The 22,590-nt window shown below is 35.9% G+C and overlaps 1 protein-coding gene across 1 annotated transcript in view; it reads left to right on the forward strand.

Annotated features, from left to right (window-relative positions):
• Positions 1-22,590, forward strand: part of LRBA (LPS responsive beige-like anchor protein) — a 423,640-nt gene that overhangs the window by 324,002 nt on the left and 77,048 nt on the right. The window contains exon 46 of the mRNA XM_009280244.2: positions 849-1,001. Within this exon, the coding sequence (XP_009278519.1) occupies positions 849-1,001 (153 nt within the window). The remainder of the gene's footprint in view (positions 1-848; positions 1,002-22,590) is intronic.

Raw genomic sequence — 22,590 nt, forward strand, 5'->3', positions numbered from 1 at the left:
CCCCCCCGGCCAGCTTTCCCCAGTTTATGTACTGAGCATGACGTCACGTGGTATGGAATGTCCCTTTGGCCAGTTTGGGTCAGCTGTCCTGGCTGTGCCCCCTCCCAGCTTCTTGTGCACCTCCAGCCTTCTCAGTCGGTAGAGCATGGAAAACTGAGAAGTCCTTGGCTAGTGTAAGCACTACTTAGCAACAACTAAAACATCGGTGCGTTATCAACTTTGTTCTCACCCTAAATCCAAACCACAGCATTGTACTGGCTACTAGGAAGGAAATTAACTCTGTCCCTGCCGAAACCAGGACATTCCTAGACCCTTTATGTTAGAGAGAATAAGGATATAACTGGGTTTTACACCTTTGTAATTAATATAAATGGCGCTACTTTCACCCAAACTATAGACTGCCATTTGTGCATTAGCACTTTAAAATGTGGATTGTATTAAAATTTGAAAGAAGCAGTTTTCCCCAACTTCTTAACATCCTTGGTTGTCTGTTGCTTTCCACTAAATATTATTTGTACCATGTGATGTTCATTACTTTAGTTTTATAAGTTTTTCTGTACATAATATGCAATCAAAACCAATGTGCTGACTTTTTTGTTTTATAGCCTGTTGTGTGTTAGTTCTTTGTCGTGTTAAAAGCATGATGAGGATTTATCATATCTAAAGGTTTAAATTTTAGAAAGTATGAAAGAGGGGATTTCCCCCTTCTAGGGGGAGGGGGGATGTCTGTGGGAGGATTTTGTATATTCTCTTTGCCTAATGCCATTCTAATAATTATTTTTTTAACATGAGAAAGTGCATCCTCTGACAGAATTTATAACACGGCATTGTTTTTCATTTATATACAGGAATTGATTCCTGAATTCTATTACCTCCCAGAGATATTTGTCAACAGCAATAATTACAATCTGGGAGTGATGGATGATGGAACAGTTGTGTCTGATGTTGAACTTCCACCATGGGCCAAAACCCCAGAAGAATTTGTTCGCATAAACAGACTGGTAAGATGGCTATCTTCTGTTGTCTGTCAAGTAACATTTGTCTTGCAAGATTCTTCTGAAATAGTTTGGATCTTTGCTTGCAATATATAGCTATTTATAATTTATATAGGACTATGGCTGATATAATCTGAAGAAATGTTAGATTTACAAGTTTAGGAAGAAAAAAGGCATATAGTATTGCTCATTCTTTAGAATTGCTCAAAAAAGTTTGAGTGTGGCCTAAATATGCAGGAGAATCCCATTTGTATGTCAGCTCTTGTGGTTCTAAAGAGCTAATAAAATCATCACTTTACAAAAGACTTGAAAAACCTTGTTTAATCATAGAAAGATTTGTCACTCTGATTACTTAAATGTAATTTTAGGGGTTTTAATTTTAGTATCCATTTAACTCCAAAGATCAGTGAACGCCTCAGGAAAGAAGGTTGCATTTTAAATCTTCTGCCACCTCTACCGTTTCTTCCATTAAATTGAGATTTTTCAGAGCAGTTTTTACAAGAAAATAGAACTGATTTCTCCTTTGCCTGCTTCATTCCACAAACCTGTATTACTCTTCTCTTCCCTGTTTTGGAAAATCCTGTTGTTAGCACTGCCTGTCTTCCCTGTGCCCTCCAGGCAGTGTAATGAATTACAGAATAGCTGTTACATTATCATTGTTGGTGTTTCAGCACATTCTCAAAGCTATTACATTAGGCTCTTCTCAAAATGAAAGGATTCTGCATCAGTGGCACTCTAAAATAAATAAATTAGAGAAGGTTTTTTTAATGAATCTTGAAAAATGAGGCTGCAGTTTTCATGTGGTAGTCAGTTAACTGGGAAATACTGAATTAAGGCATGGAAATTCTCAAAAACTTTTCAGATACCAGGCTTAGACTTGATAACATCCTGATATTCCTAAGTTAGAAAATGGGAATTGAAAAAGTTCTGTTGTTGGCAGAATATCAGACCTCATAAAGTTGCAGAACAGTCACATCAGAAGAAATCTGCGAATTATAAGTTATCAGAATGCTTTACACTGCACTTTTGCTGGTGACATGATACCATGGCCTTCATAAATGTTATTTGGCCTAGATTTCTGCAGGCAGTTGTAGGGTGCACCATAGTAATCACAAATTATGTTAGGTGAATTTAGTGTTTTGCTTCATATAGAAGCATGTGCAAATTTTATTTAAAAGAGGTATGAAATACACTAACATTTAGCAGGACTACTTGGCAAGCCATATTCAGACACAACTTTTGATCTTACAGTTGTGCTGATACGTAATAGGTTAGGGAGGTAGCCTGACACCTTTTTGAGCTTGGCGTGCATTGGTGATTCAGGATAACCTGAGAAATGAAAAGCTGTGTTCTTAAGCAGACTTGTCAAAGGCAGCCTGTGGCCTTGATCTCTCACAACTGTGGTATTTTAGCTTTTGCATAAAATATAGTTCTCATTCTGTTAATTATGAATCTGGCTTTCCCCACTGTGAAGTTACTCTCCATCTCCTGCTTCCTCCTCTTTTAAGATTTTAGCTCTTAATTTTCTTTTCTTCATTTCTAGCCTTGGTGCTAGGTTTTTCTCACCCTCACCTCTCTGTACGCTCTGACCTACCCTTCCCTCATCCTTCCATCATTTCCCAAAGCCTTTGCTACTAGTGTCTGCCTTTCTTGCAGCTCTCTCTGGTATCTCTCACTTGTGCTATATTCTCAGGATGAAGTGCTTCATCAGCAGGAAGCAGCTGCTTTTCGATTATTACTGTTAAACGCTTGGGCACAAAATGTAAAATCCCTTTAAAGTCTTCTCTTAGAGAGTAATGATCTCATTCCGTATTCCAAATGTATTTTTTTCTTTTTATGTACAATCTACAATAAGTGCATCTTTATTTTGTTAAATCCTGAAAAAAGCAGTTCAGAACACTTTAGAATGAGTGAAGTGCTTGTTACATATCCAAAACTTTCATTTCAAGAAAAAGTAATCTGAAAACAGCAGTATGTTAACTTTTGTATATTTGAATGAAGATTAAAATTACTTTGTCATTTCCTTAATTTCACTCAGCATTTCTTATGAAACTGAAATATCATATTTATTATCTAAATATAATTAATGTTTCTTTCTCATATAAAGTTTTTTCCCCAAGTAATTATTCATTAATGATCGTGACTTTTGAAACTATTTTAATCAAAAAGACTTTGCTAGTAATCTGCTTGGCTTCATAACTTCTGCTGTGAAAGTATACCTTGCAGTACCACTTGTCAAATGGCTTGTGGAAAGAATGTGCAAAAGTTGCTGTAAATTAGAGTTTTTCAAAACAAAGAACTTTTATGGGAACATGCAATTTTCAAGTATCACATAATTGGACAGAACAGAAATTTTTTTAAGTCTTAAGTTAATTATGAAAGTAAGAAATAATTTACCAAGTGATGGTATATTAAAGTGTGTCAGACATCATCCCTTTTGGTGACACTGTAGGTCCCTGATGCTGTTGCTATAATTCAGATATCAAGTTTTGGTCAGTCTGGTATCATTAAATTTAAACCTCTGTGCCAATGAATTGTGTTAACTGCTTCTGTGTGACATAGTTAACCTTATCGTGGTGGTGGTGGCCCTGTTAGTGCTGGTATGGATGATGCCCTCTGTAATCTGCCATTTTTGCAGTGGAATAAAACTGAGAAAATTACATGCAAATATTAAATTGCTTTTTCTTGTTAATATTTAGTGGATTGGATACCATAAGCATCAAATCAGCATCGTTTAATTTTTAAGTAGAATGGGTGTGTTTAGGAAGAATGCTTAAAGCTCAATTCCTCACAAATACTGTCGAAAAAAGTTTGCTACAATGTGGCATGAGCTGATTCATTCAGTTAATATTTCCTTACTGCTTCCTGGTTCAGACAAAATAGTGATTATAGTATTTCAAGTGCTCATTTTGTAAGCTATCGCAGATAGATATTTTTTCCCTTTGCATTCCAGTTTACCTCTTTAAGTCCACAGATCCTATACAATGATTGGAGCTCATGAAATGCATACTACTTTGATCTGTGACCTTTTTGTGGTGCTAATCGGGTTCCTGATATCATTATACCTTGCTCATTAATCATATTTCCTGCAGCCCGTCAGCCAGCCAGACAGCCCAAGCCCCTGTTTGCAGCCTTGTGTTGGCAGGTTTCTGCTTTTCCAGATTATTACAGTGTGATACTTTGGCTTCTCATAACCAGACCCACATCAAGCTGTGTGCTACAATTAAAGTCAGATGGTCCTCAGGTTGAACAGGGATATACTGTTGCAGCTGTCTGTCTTTCTGGAACAGACCAGCATGGGGAACAGATGATATGTAGGACAGTGCATAATAACAGCTTGTACAGTACTGGGTCAATAGCAGGGGTTCAGAACATTAATTGACAGGCTGATAGCTGATTTAAAACTGATTTCCAACCTATTTTTAATTCTATAAAGTATGTATTTTAATTGAAATAGATCATTGCTTGTCTTCTGTGTTTGCTTTAAGAGAAAAAGCAGAATGGTGTATAATGAAAACTGGGTTTTGATTGATGGAATGTCATGATGAGCTAAATGATAACATCAGGATGTCATTCTAAGCAATACAAGTGTAAAATGCATGTATTGCTTCTGCATATAGTTGGTACTTTGTATTAGTTTGTGATAGCACAATATTTTATAATATCACAAATCGAAGTGGGAGGGAGGTAGAATATTTTTCTCTGAGAAAGTCTACGGTTTGATGGAAAAGTGACTGAGCTTTTACCATTCTGAAACCTTATTATAAACCTCTAAAGCTCTGTATTATGTTTAGTGCCATTGAATAACTGCTAAGGTATCTGAAAATATTTTTCAGTTTACACAGATGCTGTTGACAATAATTGTATTATTGGATAATTCCATCGTTTTATATATATATGTAATAAGAATTATAGTATTAGCTTAATAAAAGTAAAAAACCCACAAAATTGTAATTCCTCCCCTCAACAAAACAGAAATATCCCAAATGCAACATACTATTGCATCCTTACTTTATCATTTCAAAGGGAGTTATGATATCTTTAGGGCATTAGTATGTGAGCAAAGGGGAGAATGCTAACTTGATCTGATATCTAATGAAAAGAAAATACCTAACAATTTTTTGGTTCTCCCATGCTTCTGAGAGACCTGTAGGGAAAAGAAATGGGAAGTAAACTGGGAAGGGAAGAGTATAAAGAGACAGGTGTTCAGATGTTGTTTGGATACAGAAATCTTAAACAAAAACTATAGCAGTAGTTGATACATCATTTTTCAGACACTGAAATAGACATACCCTTTAAAACTTAGATTTTTCTGGGGTCTTTTGTTGGCTTCACAGTCTTAGTTATGTTAGCTGCCCTCCTTTAGAATAGTTTTCTGGTTTAGAAATTTAAATTCACTTGTTGGAGTTAGTGATAATTACCCCATTAAAGCTGATAGAAACTTTAAATGCCCTTCTTACCATGCATGACAAAGTAGACATTCACAAAGACCAGGTGCAACCCTAGAAAAAGTGCCATACTTCCCACTGATAGTTAGGAATAGCTAGAAATCCCAATAAGGCAGTTCTGTTTGTTCTAAATAGTAAAGTGGTCGATTTTGTCCTGTCATTGAATAGGTAAGAATTAATTTAAAACTATTAATCAACTGATAATAACTAAATTTCACACAGCTTTGATGAGCCTCAGCTTTTTGAGAATTAGATTGCTTCAATGATAATAAAGTTGCTGAGGTCTGTCAAGACAGCTTTCCACAATATATCTCAATTTAAGTATTTTAGTGCTTTATTGCAGAGTTAGTCCTTTCATGATTAGTGGTTTATCCATTTGATTCAGTGCTGGAGAAAATGCAAGACAAATTAGAAAAGTGATGAGATTACTGTGCTGGATTGAAAGTTTTGAAATCCAATTTTCAAAGAATTGAAAATGTAGTGATTGGAAGCTAGGATGCTTTCTGAAACAAATTAAATACTTAAATACATAAAGGTACTATAAACAAAATTTATCCTGCCATGATAAGTAAAATGGAGAGGAAGGGTAGGCCAGCCATTCACCCTAACAGAAATTTTAGTGGAGTAAAATGAATCAGTATTAAGAACCACCGGTTGGTAAGAAAGATCTACAATGAGAATTAGAGGATCATTATCGGTCAATATGGTGCATTACTTTTTAGCACAGGCTACTGCACCTTACACCAGAAAACACTGAAAAAGCAACATTCCCTGCCAACTAACACACCAACAATACTCAGAACTGCAGGTTTTGTGAGTCTTCACTCTCCCCTATCCATGGAAAGTGAACGGATGAAAAAAACAAAAGTTGGTTTCAAGAACATTATGCTACTTTCAATCTATTAAAACTATTACTATTAGTCAAATAAAGATACTGAAGCAGCAGTTAAGGCAGTGTCTGTAACTTAGAATGTACAGGATTTTTTGTATTATCTTGGAAAAATCTCTCCATGGTATTTTCCCTGGTTCCACAGCTGTGTATTTACAAAGGTTGTACAGCAAGTGCTGTAGAAAATAACGTGGATATGAACTGTATGAATTAAGGCTCACAAGTTAAGATTACTAGTAATAGATTGCTAGACTATTAGTCATATATTGCTGGTAATAGCTTACTTGTTAAATATATTAAGAACATGAGAGAGCAGGAAAAAGGCTAAAATGAAAATTGGGTTAACTAGCAACATCAGAGTTGTTATCTGTGCAGCACCTACTTTGAAATTCTAGTTCTAGCAGGACGGGATGTAGTCTTGAAAAGCTATCTGCATTGGTCTGTGTACACGGCGTGATGAAGATGCTTCTGGCAATCCAAGCTTATCTGAAATGTTTACAGAATTTGAGTGTAGAATAGAGGAGAAGGAAAATCATAGCTCTGTGAACTCTTCACTCAACTCAGGATCTTCTAGATGGTTCTGTTGACATGTTAGATATCTGTTCATCCAGAAGAGAGGTGATGGATCATGGTGAAAAAGGAGAAGAGTTTTGATACTAGTTCTTTCAAACTCTTCATGAAATATATATGCGATTGAAGTGTTACTTCCATTTGAATTTCTGATGTTTGGTGATTTCTTGTGGCTTTTATTTGGAAATTATAATCTATATACAATATAAGATTTATACAATATCCTCTGAAAGGAGGATATCTATTAACTCTACAAGCATCTTAATTTTTAGAAAAAAACACTCATAAATTTGAGAGTGAATAAATTTATTATTTAAATAATAAAAAAGTAGGTTGGAAAGTAATCTGTAACTTTGCTTTTCCTGGCAAAACTTGTATTTCTATGCCACGTGTGTGTAATGCATTTAAAATAGGTATATATTTAAACATAACTATTGCAATGCATCTTAAAACACTATGCTGCATTCATTTTATGTTGCTTTCAAGCTGTGACTATGGAAAAAGGTTTGTGCAGGAGGTAAGGTTCCTTGTATCAGGCAAAATAAACATTTCCATTCATAGAAGTCTCAGAAACTTAACAGGCTAATCCAGAAAGTTGTCAGGAATATTATTCTTCAGCAAAGTTGGGTGTGAAAGGTCCAGCCTGCTGGCATATTGGACTTAGTGTATTTAAAAGTTTGATATTGTTTAACACGTAATTTTTTCCTCATCTATGAAAACAAGGCAGTCCTGGGAAGCACAGGGGCTGCACCATGTAGGTATTGGTATAATTGTGTTACTGTACCACTTAGACTCGTTTCCTACCAACTCAGCCACATGTGTAACAATTTCATCATCTGTGTTTGTCACTGCAGGATTTTTTGCACTGTTAACGTTACCTCCTAAAAGTTAGAACCTTCATTGTCTTTCACACAGAAATACTTGTGTGCAGGCTAGAATCAAGAAATACTGGATAATTGCAACCAGTCTTTTGATTTAATTATATCATGTACAGATCTGATTATTAGCATAGGAAGGGAGGGGAATCAGACCTTCATTACATATTTTTAAGCACCTTATTCAGATCTCATATGAAGATAGGTCTAGGAATAACATTAGTAATGCCAGCATAACCGCACTTAGGTGAAATCAGTGCAAGTGAAAACGTAATCTGTGGGTATTCTAGAGGGAAAATAAAAGGATCATTAGATATAAGACATTTTTGAAAAGTAGAGAAGAAGTATTTCTAAAGGAATGTGATATATGGCCTATGAGAAAAGATTCTGAAAATCTGGGAATAAACAAAAGTAGACTAATTTTTCTGTGTGTACAATTGACTCTATGTATATAAGAAAAACTTATTTTTATTGAAGTGCCATCTAAGAAATACAGCCAGAAATGCACGTTTATTTAAATCCAATTCTGTTGGAATATTGGTTTTCCTAATTTTCAGGTAAGAATTTTTATTGATTTAATTTGTAAAGGAGACTACTATACAAAGAAAGTCAAATATATTCAAGAATATGAGGGAGGTAATGAAAAGTGAACTTGAGCCATGCTTTTGAATAGAACTTGTCTTAAGAATGCTGAAAGCATGCAGTTTTGGTTTCATAACACATCAAAAGATGCTAATATTGGACAATGGGGTTTGGATAATATACATGATGGAATACATTGGAGAGGTGCATCTGTAGGACAAAGTTAATGTATAGTAAAAAGCAAAAATGTGATGATGTAAAGAAACTTTTTTTTTTGCCTTTTCAATGAAAACCATAACCTAGGTAGTGTTTCATCATTTGTTAGCCAAAAGCATTGATCTCATCTATATCCAATCCAGATATGTAAATAGGAGGGGAAAGCAGTTTGTAAAATCTATTCTTTCAATAGTAATACCTTCATTACATCTTGTTTGCGATTCCTACCATCTCTTTAAACTCTGCATACAGATTACTTTATTGAAATTACAACTAAACTCTGGACTTCAAGACTGTAAGCAGAGTAAAATAAAGTTTAAAAAAAGTCCAAACATGCTTGCATTTCAGTAATTTCTGAAAGTGTTGATAGATGCCAGTCTTCCTGAATAAGGAAAACTTAAGGGAATCATGGAATGTGATTTCCTGGGCAGTGATTTCCTGGAAAAAAAAAATAAAGCAGCTGGGATCAAAATTTGCCAATTTTCATCATTCAAAAAATTCAAAGTATTAAATACTTCTAACATAATTCTCTCATATTTAAAAAAACCCAACATATCACATTCTAAAAATAATGTAAATTACTTGCATCATTGTGACACTACACAGTTATCTGTAACACGTCTATCTTAGTGAAGTCTGAGACTAAACAAGGTGAGCAAGAGAAAAACTAAAAAGTAGGGCACAAATATTTTAAATGAGAGCAAAATGAAACAAAAAAGAGGTTCAGTAGTAAAAAAAACAGAATGGATGTGGAACAGTCAAAAGGAAACAAAGCCTAAACTAAAACTATGAACATTCAAGAGAGTGATGAGAGATGCAGGTTTTCTAATAGGGTAAGAGAATTTATCATAGCCAAGATAAATAGTAAAACATGGAGGAGAATGATGTGCAGTTGGGAAAGATTATAAAAAGCCACGTGATAACACAATTTAGCATATACAGTGTAAAAAAATAAAGGAAAACTAAGGTAGGTAAATTTGCTTTTATCCAGGAAAGTTGATTGGAAGCAATCTAGACAAATTTGCTTTCCGCTCTTTTGTTGTTTGATGTTGTAGAACTGGTGTTTGAAAGCGAGTCCATGGAGGACATTAAAGTTATTACTGTGTGAAATGAAGTGGGAAACAATTGTGCTGGAGCCATTGCCCCATTTAACAGGTGTTCACTAAATCTGTCTGTCTTCTGTTTGTCTGTTCTCCGAATGCTGTGCCTGGGCACTCCCTGTAAACGGTGTTCTGAGGGATACTGTTGAAAATGTATTAAGAATTTTGATTAACATGGAAAATTGCATCACAAGCTCAGCATAGGTAAGGGAGAAAAAAAGTTTGAAAGCGATGGCAGTTTCTTACTCGATTTACTAAGAGCTACAGTCTGTGATTGGAAGTTGCTTTGCAAAGAAATATTGCAACTTGTTCCTCCTGTAAGGTGAACTAATGACGGTCAGGACTTCCATACAACAGAATGTATTGGTGAGAGACCTGGTAGGATATGGCGGTGTTGGATTTGTTTCAGTGTTGTCTAAAGTTTATTTATAGATCATATGTGAAAATATGCTGCTAAATTTGAATTTGATGGGTAGTTTGTTCTAAATACAGTATTTGTAATATAGTCAGAATGTAGAGAAGTTTCCATCCTAAGTGTTGGAAAAGAAAGTGAGGTTTTGATAACATTTGCATATGTGGAGCTGTGGAGAAATAAACTGAGAATTTGTGGTCTTCAGCTGAAGTAGGGGAGTGGTTGAGAAAACATGGCCATCTGTGCCCTACATGGAAGGATACAAAAAAAGTCAGCTGAGGCTTTGCTTTCAGTGCTTTTCCCTGGCAAGACTCCACTTTTTGAAAGCCTGGGATGAGGAACAGTAATGCTGCTAAAACCATCTGGGGTACAGAGAAAGCTTATGACAGTGATACGGAGGTAGGAAAAAGTCTCGTATGGGGAAAGAGTTTCTTCTTCCTGGGAGAGAGGAGAATAAGAAATAGCATAATAAAAGCATGCAATATAATGAATGGTACTGAGAAGATGCATCAGGAAATGACATTCTCTATTTCATAACATAAGGATGTAAAAGTTGTTCATGAAATGAAAAATTAAAATTTGCTACAAGGTAATATTTTTCAAAGAGTGTGTAATTAGACTCAGGAACATTAAGAATAACAACAGGAGCCAGAAAGGGACTGTGGACGTTTATACAAATAAAAAGATATCTAGTTTGCTAGGCAGTACAAAACATGTAATATGAAATACAAGATCTTACATTCAGTGGTTAAGACAAGCTCTAGAGGAATAGCTGAGAGTTTCATGAGAGAAACAGTACCCCACCTCTTTTTGCTCTAATAAATGGAAGTATCTTCTTCTTGACCATATCAAATTAATGATGCTTTAGTCCTGTACAACAGATTTTCTGGCTTTATAGAAAGGAAAAGCTGAAGACATAGTTCCAAAACATAGGGGACTTGCAGGGATGTAGCTAAGGTAAGTCCCCCATCTCTTCTTCCTATCCCTCACCACATTTCCCCATCTGTGTCTTTGTTCAGGAACAAATGTTTGTGAGGCTGTACTTTAAACTAGATCACTGAAATGGTATGAAAAAGCCTTGTTTCTAACCTCAGTTATTATTTTAGTGACCTGATTTACAATACTGCTTTACCAGTGGTGGCATTGGCACAAATAATGGCAGAGTTAGCTGCAATGCAGTGCAAGTACAAACATTTAGGAGTGGAAACTTCTTAAACTATTTTCTCTGTCAAAGTTGGTATCTCATTAAACCTCAGTCAGCAGTGTGGACTTGTAGAGCTGAACAAGCTCTAGTTAGCTGTGTTTCTGATATTAGTTTAACTATAGCAGCACAGCGCTCTGCAGGGAGTATCATACTGCTGCTTGAGGAAGTGTAGTGTCAGGCTCATGATGATTATGCGCTTTTGCAAAAGCAGTGGGTGGAAACTGATGGAAAAGGTTGCTGCACCCTAGCCCATCTGCTCAGCATCAACCTCCTGCTAGATGTTCCCTCACATCTGCCAGTTGTTACCCTTTAATTGGAAGTTCAGGTGTAGCCCTTTTGGTTTAAGGAGAGGCCAAACTATAGCCCATCAGTCAAGTAGGTGAATGTATTTAGCGAAAGAAATGCAGGCTTTTGACAATCAAGGTCATGCTCACCCAAGTAATAAATGTACTGGGCAGTCAGTTCCTTCGGTCAGATGGTTGGTCCACCCTTAAATAATCAAGGACTGTGAATTCTTTTTCCAGTTTCTCTTTTTGAAGCAATTCAAGCAAACCCAAATCTCTTGAGTTGTAATTTTTACTCTCTATCTTTATTAGTAAAAAGGGTGCACATGCTAGCTGCAAGGTACCTCTTTAAGTACTTACTTGCAGATCTGTTGAACTGCATTAGTAAAATTTGTGAGGTATATAGTCAAATCCAATATAATATATATTCGTATATATATATAATTCGTAATATATATTCGTGTATATATAATATATCCAATCCAATATAGTCAAATCCAATAAAAGACCAGTTTTAATTTCCTTATTTCATTCTCTAATAGCTACAAATACCGTATACTCTGCAATTTAAACCAACATAATTGTTCTGCTTTTGAAGCATGAAAGTTCCCTCTGAAGTAGAGGACTCTTAGTAAAAACACCAGAGCTAGAATTTCTCATGCTTGTGCATACCTGACCCTTTCCACGTTAGTTTAACTAGTTAAAAAATGTTTTAGCTGTCTAGCTTGGTTCAGTTTGACTGAAGTATGTTAGGGAGTCCTCATTTGCTAGTGTCTGTAGCAGATCTGAGGCACAGTAGCTTTTGGCAGAGGGGAGCTTTAATGAGCAACAGAGGGCAGGTATATCTGCCATTAATGTAGCTGCTTTGTAGGAGGATATTGGACGGTTTGTCTATAGAAAGATAAGGTTTAGGTAACTCAAAGAAGGCTCTAGAACCAAGCTAGCCTGGCTTATTTCTTTTGGGAAGTAATTTTCTTTTCTCCATCTTAAAGTTTCAAAATGCATCTCCAACATATTAATTATATGAAATCTATTTATCCTCAGCATTTTTTTTTCCTTTTCATTCTGAAGTTTTATTTCCTCTTTGGATTTTATTTAGTAGACTAGTGTTGTTAATAAAAAGCAACAGCTTGTAAAGCGAGATTAAAGATATTAATAATAGCAAAAACATAATTATCATTCAAATAGGTCATAAGTGGACAAAATTCTGCATAGATAAAGTGACATAATATATACTCTTGTAAGGTTCTTTGTATTTGTCCTTGTCCAAATGGGTAGGATTTCTCTAAGCCACAGTTTAAGAAGAAATTTTGGACCTGATCCAAGTTAGTTGTTAGTGAGAGTTGAACTGGGCTTATAAAAACATGAAAGGTTCAGCAGCATGCAAGAAATTTAGAGGAAGTTGATTAAAAATATGTCCAAATGGGTAGGATTTCTCTAAGCCACAGTTTAAGAAGAAATTTTGGACCTGATCCAAGTTAGTTGTTAGTGAGAGTTGAACTGGGCTTATAAAAACATGAAAGGTTCAGCAGCATGCAAGTAGTTTAGAGGAAGTTGATTAAAAATATTAGGAAACTCAAGTGGTTTTCATTTTGCGATGTGTAGAATGAAAGTAATGTTGGATGTTTCATTTATAATGTCTGTTTTTTTAATTAATAAAAAATACAAAATTTTCCATTGTTTAAAGGAAAAAAAACCAACAACAAAACAAAACTTGTGTAATTGTTTTGGGGATGTTCCAAACAGTATACCTACAAGAAAATAGTGCAAAGTATCCTGTTTCTAAAAATCTCTGAAAAAAATATTAGAACTGTATAGCAGAAGAGTCTTTAAGGGCAGTGAAGCCTCCTAATTGTAACTGACATTATCTCTTGCCATCTGCTTTCTGAGGCAGAATAAGAGCTTTGTAATGAGGATTAGGAATGGAAGATGGTGAGAGCATGCTCCAAGAGTTGCTGGAGTGTTCTCTGCTTTCATAATAAGTCGCAGAATAACTTTTTTAATAATAGGTTTTTAATATATTTTGCCTAAATTAATATGAATAAACTAAGAATTAAATTTTGCTGCATATTCTGATAGAGCTATTTTATTTATAGTCAGTTAATTTATTAAACCTTTCTTGAAGATACTAAAAGCACATGAACCAGCCATACTGCAGTGGACTTGGATGTCTGCACTGTCAATATTCTCCTTTCAGACTGATACAAGCACATCCTGCAGGCACACCCTTGAGCTGTGTATACAGCAGAATTAAGCTATGATTAAAATCCATTCCAGAGCTGCATACAAACATAGCTCACATCCAGAGCTTTTTTAAGCCTAGTTTTACTGCTAGTGTGGACAGATCCAAGCCATTCTCAGATTTTTAGCAGACTGTGTTCCTCTCTGGCTTTACGTGTGTTTATTGAACTCTGTCCCAGTTGCAGTTTGCCCTGTGTGCATTAGTGGTTTAGAATTAAGTTTAGAAGAGAGCAATATTCAGATTCATTATTTTGGGTTTGGATGTTTCTCTCCTAAATATAGCGAGAAGTCCCTATTTTATTGTTGTAACCACGGGTGACCACTTAATGGAAAATTTTGCTTTGCACTGAGATTCCTCCCATGGGACATGTCATCTAATCTGATTATGACCCATTTATAGGCCCTTGTACCCAAGGTGTAAGTAGTATGCTGACTTGTGTTGTTTTAGCTACCACTTTGATATTGTGGTTATGTAGAAGACTGCCGTGAGCTGGGCTGCGCACTAGAAATGAGTAAATTCCATGTACTCAGGGGTCAATTTTATTTCTGGCTAGATCAACACAGTCACGTTAACTCAATTTTATATCCAATACTATAAATCCTGCTGATTTTTATTTGATTTATATACCTTTCTGCTGCCGCATATATAAACATTATCCTCAATTTGGTTGAGCTGGTGATGGGTGGGCATGCTAGAGGATCAGATAAAACTGCCTGGCAAGCTGGGTCTTGCTGTGGTCTCCCAGATGGCCATCTCTGTTATATGTCAGTTTTCTCACTTCCCTAACAAGAGTAAGGTAGGGAATGTATTCCATTGGTATTCCCTGAGGTGAGCCACGGGGTTTCCTAGAGATGGATGCTTCTTTCTTAATCACACATCCTTGACTGAAAGATTCCCCTTTTTCCTGCTCCTTTTATCATGAGGTTTAGGATGAGAAGTGAGAGAGTAAGTAAGGAAAAAAACCAACTAAAGTAATCTCCAGAATTTATGTTTGCCAGGGGCCAGTTATGAACTGCAATGAAATACTACATATCGGGGTTTTCAAGTCCAAAGATCGCTTTCTGGAAAGAGGCTATAGAAGCTGGCGGCACATGAATAGTGAAAGAGGAGCTTAGTTACAGAAAGCTGTGATACAGGCAGAGAAGCAGAAAATTTCACAAGAAACTAATGAGAAGCTACACTGAGGAATCAATAGAGTGGCCAGATCTGTTCAGTTCTTCTGGGGCTTTTTGTGTTACTATCTGTAAATACAAAAATGACAGGGATATGGGAGGGATTGATAAATGAAGACAGCTTTAAAGTCTCCAGTGATTACATGGAGATCCTAATTCAGGAACCTAAAATGAAATATATAATGATATCTTCCTGAAATCTTAGGTTCATGTATTAGGTATGAAGTTTGTAGTGAGATCTGGTGTCAGCCAGAAGATTAACACAACTCCCTTGGTCTCCACAAAGGACTCATTCCTGAAGTATCTTCTTTTAAAAAATGTGCAATTTTTGTAACAAATAAGTACGGGAAATTTAAATGCTGCTATTAATTTTAACAAGTAAATTTCTGACATAGAACGTGTCATGATGGCATAAAAAGCTGGGATATTATTCTCAGTAAAAACCTTTATGTAATCTTACCAACAGAATGACTGTTGCAGCCTCTTACATGTTCTACATGACATGAAAACACCAGAAGTGATGAACATACAGTCTTACATAGTTTAAAAACTAAAGCCACCCTGCCAAAATGTAGAACTTAATTTGTGGATCCCATGTGGTGTGATTATACTGGTAATACCTTCTGAATGCATTTACTACTAAGATGAATGTAGCCTCTTCTTTCATTGTCCTTTAAAATTCTATTTTGGATTTGAAATGTTAGGATCTGTGAAATTAAAATTCTTATTTTCAGAAGATGGTTGTATTTCTATAATACTTCAATATAAAATCATAGTGGACTTCATTAACAGAAAAGGTGACTGAAAGACATGGCCTTTTTAATACGGTGTTTGAGAACAGAACTGCCCCTTTCACTTATCTGATCACTTCATGCATGTTAGCCTTCTATCTTTCAAGCAGTGGGGTGTAAGCAAATTTCAGGAATTTTTAATGTTCTTGGAGTAGGCTGTACATTTGTGACCCAAGGATTAGTAGATAGAGGGTAATACCTCTTAATTTGGGGTCATGAATGCTTAGCGGTCATGTGCTGACCTTACAGTCATTACATGTCTGAATTCACATCATTCAGTTGTTTGCTTTGGTAGCTGAAGGGCCTTTCCACAAAGCCAGCAATAGGAAGACATTAAGAAAGTGTATTTTGGTTGTGAATTCTTTCAGAACTATGATTCTACACCACCTACTGCTTTGTGTTTTTTAATGAGTTTAGAAATCAACTGCAGATTGCATAGAGACATATTCATACACTATGTTGTACAACTAAAGTGGTCCTTTTTTCTCTCTTTGTAGGGTGTATGGAATAGGTTCATGGACTTAAAGTACTTGGAAAACAAAAAAATGGATACATTTCCCTTTAGCTTATGCCTTAACACGTAGCCTCTAACTAAATGATCACATGCTGTTATTTTTCTGCTGGCTGTATTCAGTGTACAAGATGAACAGGGCTCGTAATAAGTTACTCAGTGTTTTTTTTTCTCCATACTGTTACATTTATATTGCTTCAAACCCTATTTATTGCACACAGTTTGAACCCTGTTCTGAAAACAGCATCCTACATGGCCTTTTCTTTAATATTCACTCTGTAGTATCTGAATCATCCACAAACATTAATTAGTTTACCTTTACATGACCTTCACGTGATGAGGAAATTGTATTATTTCTATTTTATCAGTGCAGAGGAGGCTAAAGGTGATGATCTATCATCCCTACTAATTATGGTTCTCTATTTTGAAAGTACTAGGAGGCGACGTTTTTTCAGAGTATTAAGCATTCTGTAAATTCTGAAAGAAAAGACAAAATGTTGGTTTTAATTTGGGTCAGTTCTCATTTGCTTTGCCATTCGGCCCAACAAATAGTTGTGTTTGTATAACTGGGTATCAAGAATGAGTGGCTGGAAATAGTGTGACAGGGCAGAAACCGCTTAGGTCAGTATTGCAGCTGAAACCTCAACAAATCTTACCTTGACCATGAAATATGGTGAAAATAATCACAGAACTAATCACAGATTGAGAAACCTTTGCATCAAATTAGATACCCCCAAAAATATAGATTGACTAATGAGTACTTGTAAAAAGGTTGGTATAGTTAACTTAGAATTAGATGGCAGTCCTGTAGCAGGGATGAAATCCAGCTTTCCGGGAAAAGTTGAATTTAACGCAAAAGTCTTTTCTCTTTTAAATGTCTTGAAAAATAATGTAACCACTCTCTTTGTGGAAAAGGAGACATGAACCTCTCTTCTGTTGTTTTATGGGGTCCCAATGTGCAAAAGACTGAGGGGCTCTGATATAGGTCTTACCAGTCTTTCCATGACACAAATAAATGGACTCTGGATTTTCAATATTGTTTATTTTTTGTTTACATGAAGATACCAATTTGTTTATCTATGTCCAGTATGATTATTTGGCATTCCATGAAATGACAGGGAAAGGGAAGATTGTTCTGAAGGCCGATGTGCTAACAAAGTGCATTGCCAAAAAATTGACAAAGATACTATATTTCTGAGGATTTGAAAGTAGTATTTTCTCTTAGATATGACATTTCCTGTGTCTTGCTCTTAAACTAAGGTGAAGTACTCAATATACTTACCCTTTTTCCGTAATTGGTTAGACATACAAGAAAACATATGTAAATATGGCTTGGTAGATTTTTTTTTTTTTCTTGCAGAGTATGTGGGGTTGGTTTGTTTTGATGGAATAAGGTGGGAAAGAATTGGTTGCATGTTTTCAGAAATTTCAAGAGAGACCAGAAATTCCTTTTAGATGACAGTGGATGGTTGTTTTGTAGTAGTCTACGTAAAGAATTTTGATTTTTCCAAGAAAAATCTGGAATTTATCACTGAGAATAAGTAATGTGCAACAGGGCAAAAGAGGGTACTCTGAGACTTATGCTGTCAGTTACGTGTTTTCTTGGATGAAATCTATTTTATTGCGTAGAAGTATTCAGTAGGCTTCTATTAACAGCCACAAACACTGCCAGAACAGAGGAATTGAGAAAAGCTAATGAATCTGCCAGACCCTACCTACAAAGGTGAATGTTCCACCAGAAATCACATTACTCTGGAATTCCTGATTGTTTCAGACTTTCAGTTTTGTTGGGAAAACTCTTCACCTGCAGCAGTTGAGAGGTCAAAACTATTGTAAAAATTCCAAGGTCTGTTTCTGCTGCGTAAGAAAAGATCAATGGCAGTGACTTTCCAGCATTTTTTTTCTGGGACCCCATAAAATTTTCCATTGAAGGTACATTTTCCTGTATAGCAAATTTAAGCCAACTGACAGTAAGCCAAGACTTGCCTTAATTACCCTTTGTGGTCTCTGAGAAGTAGTCCATAGACCAAAGGCATCTGCAAACCACAGGGTGAAAACCACTGATTTAAGGAAGTGGCAGTAATTAATTGTTCATGTGTCATTGTTAAAATGAGCATCAATTCAGTCTTGTGATGAACTGTCTTTTTGCTGTGACTAGCGATTATGGTTTTGTAGTGGTATAATTGCTAGTCTAATAGAGGTAACTAAGGTTAACAACAGAGATAAGTAAATATCATAGAATTATTTCCTGCCTTTATCCTGGTGAGATAGCAAATATATTAACAAATCCCAACAAACCTCCAAATTCATTATGCCCTGGAGGAGGGTATTTGAACTTTACTAATATGGGACAGATTGCATGCCAGATAAGCCCTAGTAAACATAACTTTCAGGTGATAGTTTGTTTTCATAGGATTATCCCATTAAAACTTGTGCAGGGTTTTGGACATGTAAAGAGCTACAGGAGCTTTTATTAACCATCATAATTCTAAAGATTTTACTTCTTGATACTGAATGTGGACCTGTATGACATAGTTGCTTTGGCTGGTTGAAAAATAGTGCTGATTGTAAATTGTGAATGAGTCTGTGGTCTGCAAAAATAGCTATAATAAATTGTAAGGTATGTATTGTGCATGTTCATTTTCCAAACAATTTTTGAGTTGTTTCAGCCCAGAAGTGAGGCCTTTTCTGTTGCTGAATAAAAATGAGTTTATCAAATCGGAGAGGGATATGTGGTTACATCTACGTTTGATAGCTTTACTCCTTTAGCAAATGTTGAGATTGTTTAAAAAAAAAGGCAGAAGAGCAGGTAGATACAAATGACTAGTAAGTACATCCCTAACTTCAGGTTTCGTACTCATATACGTGACACGCTGGCAGCACCTGGTTAGCACAGGCTAAATGCCGATTTGTTTGGGGCACATCAACCTGGATCTTGCAAGCCATCAGAATGGAAGAGAGCGTTGTGCCATCCCCTCTGGTTACGCAGTCACCATCCCAGGCACTGAGCCACTAGACAGCTGTGTAAGACGTAAACTCAGTTTGATTAGTACAGCATGAGAAATAAATCATCTCGCAGGTGAATATTTACAGCACTTGTGGCGATGCTTGCTGTTACAGAAAGAATAAGTGGTTGTTACTTCTCTAGGAATAAGATTCAGGTCCTAGGAAAGCTGCTGAGCACCCAGCCTCTTGGCGGCAGGTAGGGCCATTTTTAGTGCTCCTCCAGACATTGCGGAGGATAATCAAAACAGTGGTGGCATGTAATTTACTCAAAGGCATTTCATTATTTAGATGGCTGTGGAATGACCAAATCCAAGTGGTATGCAGGTGGTGATCTGGTAGTTTTGAAGCAGATGCAGTTTTATAATGCAGGTTTCAGTTCATATACTGGAATGACTTAAAACAGCTATATTTTTTTCCAAGCAAGCTATAAATGAGTGCTTGGTTTGCAGTTGTATTCAATTATTTTAAACCTATTTACAATGTATTCTATTGTAAAGCTGTGACCTTTGATCTCCAGAATGGGTGCATGTCTTTTGTGGGAAGCAGGAAGTCTTGGGGCAAGTGACACTTGCAGTGCAGTTTATTTTACTTAGACTTTTATTCCCCCCCTCCCCCCTGTTTCTAGAACTGAAGACAAATTTCTGTTTCTATTGGATTATAAACAGGTTCTGGATAGCTTCAGCTGCTGCATAGTGCAGTGATATTTTAATTTGCTGGGTAGACATGTTTACTGTGTACTGTGTAGTTTATGAGTGTTACCATAAATGAGGTAATCTTGCATCTTGGTTTCCATGTGTGAAACATTACATGAGCTAATGCAGCTGCACCACTGCTTGCTGGATATTAGTAGACTTTATTTGGACATAAAGTTTATACTGAACTGCTTTAAATATTTGTGCTAAAACTGGTAGTGATGCTTTTTTAATGTGTTTTATATGACACTGACGGATGTCAAATTTCACAAAGCAATGTAAGAATGTATAGCAGATTTCTACTTTGTACCCCATTGTTCTCAATAATGGAGATTCCAGAGTGAAGTAAAATTAATGACAAAATTTTTAATTTATGTTCAGTTAGTGTTTCAGGGACTGCTTCATATTAAGTATACATAGGAACGGTAGCTTCCTAGCGTGCTGTAGCAGTCCTAATAACATGCACGTTCTCTCCAAAATCTGGATTTAGAATTTGAAGTGACACATGTGGGTTGTGAGAATACAGAGAGAGAAAGTTGATTTCTGCTCAGTGTTTGAAGGAACATATAAAGATTTTTCCATAGTTTAGATTTACCTACCAAAATCCTTGAATCATCGTGATTTTTAAAAGTCTATGATTTTAGCATCTATGGCCATATTCTTTTTACTTAATTAACAATATTGCGCATTTTCAGTTTATGTAGCTAGTTAGGAAGGTGAAAGCCGTAATACACAGTAAGCTATAAAATATGTCAGTGTATTTTGCTAACTCAAGTATTAACAGTTGCGTGTAATTTCTTGGGTTGAACTTAATTTACGTTCTTTTTTTGTAAGTCAGAATAATGGACATCTGTATAAAGTACATTTAAAAAGACACTAAACATTATTTTGTATGATTAAGTAGTTAAAAGTAAGCACTAAAGAAACAGGTGTGTATATATATATTTATAAGCACCTTTAAAAGGGCCTCCTCCTGCTGACTCTGTGTTCTGAAGATCTCCAATGTTATCTTGTACTTTTCTCAAAATAGAATTGGAAACTATTGTTACAACTTCTTTTTAAGATAACGTTCGTTTCGTTATGGAAGTTCATCTTTAAGCAGTCACCTGGAAAAAGTAACCAGTTGTTCAATGAGCAGCGAGATTGCTGAAACCTGGTTTCCTGCGTATGTGTGTCCTTTGCTTCTTTACCCTTCATCCCTTAGCAGTAACTTCAGCTTCTCCCAAAAATTCCTTACGACACTGCAACTGGAGAAGCACCACTGCTTTTGGTGGCTGCCAATGAACTGGCCAGTGTGCATGTGCTGCCTCACCAGATACAACCAAGTGGATATTAAAGGATCCGTACTGCCTGGCTTTCCCTTGGTGGGGTATCTGTTTACCCCTCTTGCCTGTGCCTGACCATGGATTTTCTGAAAAGCTGTACAAATGGAATTATCTTTGAGACTTTTACCCATCTTTCAAATCTGCTTGAAATAAGCCAGAGATTTCCACGTTACTAAGGGAGGAATGGACAAACAGATGAACTGAGAAGGAACTTAGCACCTAAGGCTTACTTCCTTAGGGAAAAGAGTTAAAAATCAAATCTGAATTCAGTATTTTAAGTCCTTATGGTTCCTACATAAGCTGAACTCGGCACACAAGCTTTAAACCAACACATCATCCTCAGGAGTTTTATAACTGGATTTGTACCAGTACTTGAATCTTCCTTTGTTGCGGTTTTTTTTTGTTTCTTAATTTTTTTTTACTTGGATGATGGATATTATTATGGATATTCTTGTTTGTGTGTAAATTCTATTTTAGTTTCCTACAGTAGGAAAACTAATCCTACAGCTCCTTACATGTATTAGTCATTATGATGTGTCTAATCAGAGGGATGTGGAGTTATTTTGTGCTGTTAAAAAAAAAAAAGACTGTATGGCATGGTTTTGATTTTGTTTCGCCAAAGTCCAAACTTACGAATTCTCTAAAGGGGAAGTCTTTGGGATTTAGGTATTAAAAAAGGAGAGGCTTGCTATACGTATGAAATTAATGAAGTCCTTATAACAGAAACAAGTTTTTGAATTCTGACTGTTGGTAATATTTCCATTTAATACCCCTGTGTGTGCTGAGATTAACGTAAGGCTTAATGTAAACTTAGTTGCTTGTTTTCATATTATTATTAATTATGTGCTTTTTACTAGGTGTATTAAACAGTTTGTTTCCCTTGAGTGGTCCAGCAGCTGTAAGGCCTTTGAAAATGTTCATTAGTATACGTCTCACTCAATATAATGTGAACCCCCCACTGTTTTATGTAGAAGGATCTTTAGGTTATATAGTGAAGTTAGTCTACAATCCCTTTTTACTTGTAGTTTCCAGTAAAACCTTTCTTTGAGGTTTTTCCATTTTTAGTCTCCAATCAACCAGGCTTTCTCACTTTAAATTTTGCCATAGTTTGTGTTTTTCCTTAACCTGCTGCTCTTGAAATTGTTAGTTTGCAGGAGTCTAAGGTTTTATCATTTATTAGTTTCCAAAGCAATTTTCTAATTCTGTGAATAAAAGGTTGAAAATATGAACTCTGAAGCTTCAAATCTTCCTAAGCAAATAAAAATTATATCATATT

Source organism: Aptenodytes forsteri, unplaced genomic scaffold (genome assembly GCF_000699145.1).
Source record: "Aptenodytes forsteri isolate BGI_AS27 unplaced genomic scaffold, ASM69914v1 Scaffold227, whole genome shotgun sequence".
NCBI lineage: Eukaryota > Metazoa > Chordata > Aves > Sphenisciformes > Spheniscidae > Aptenodytes > Aptenodytes forsteri.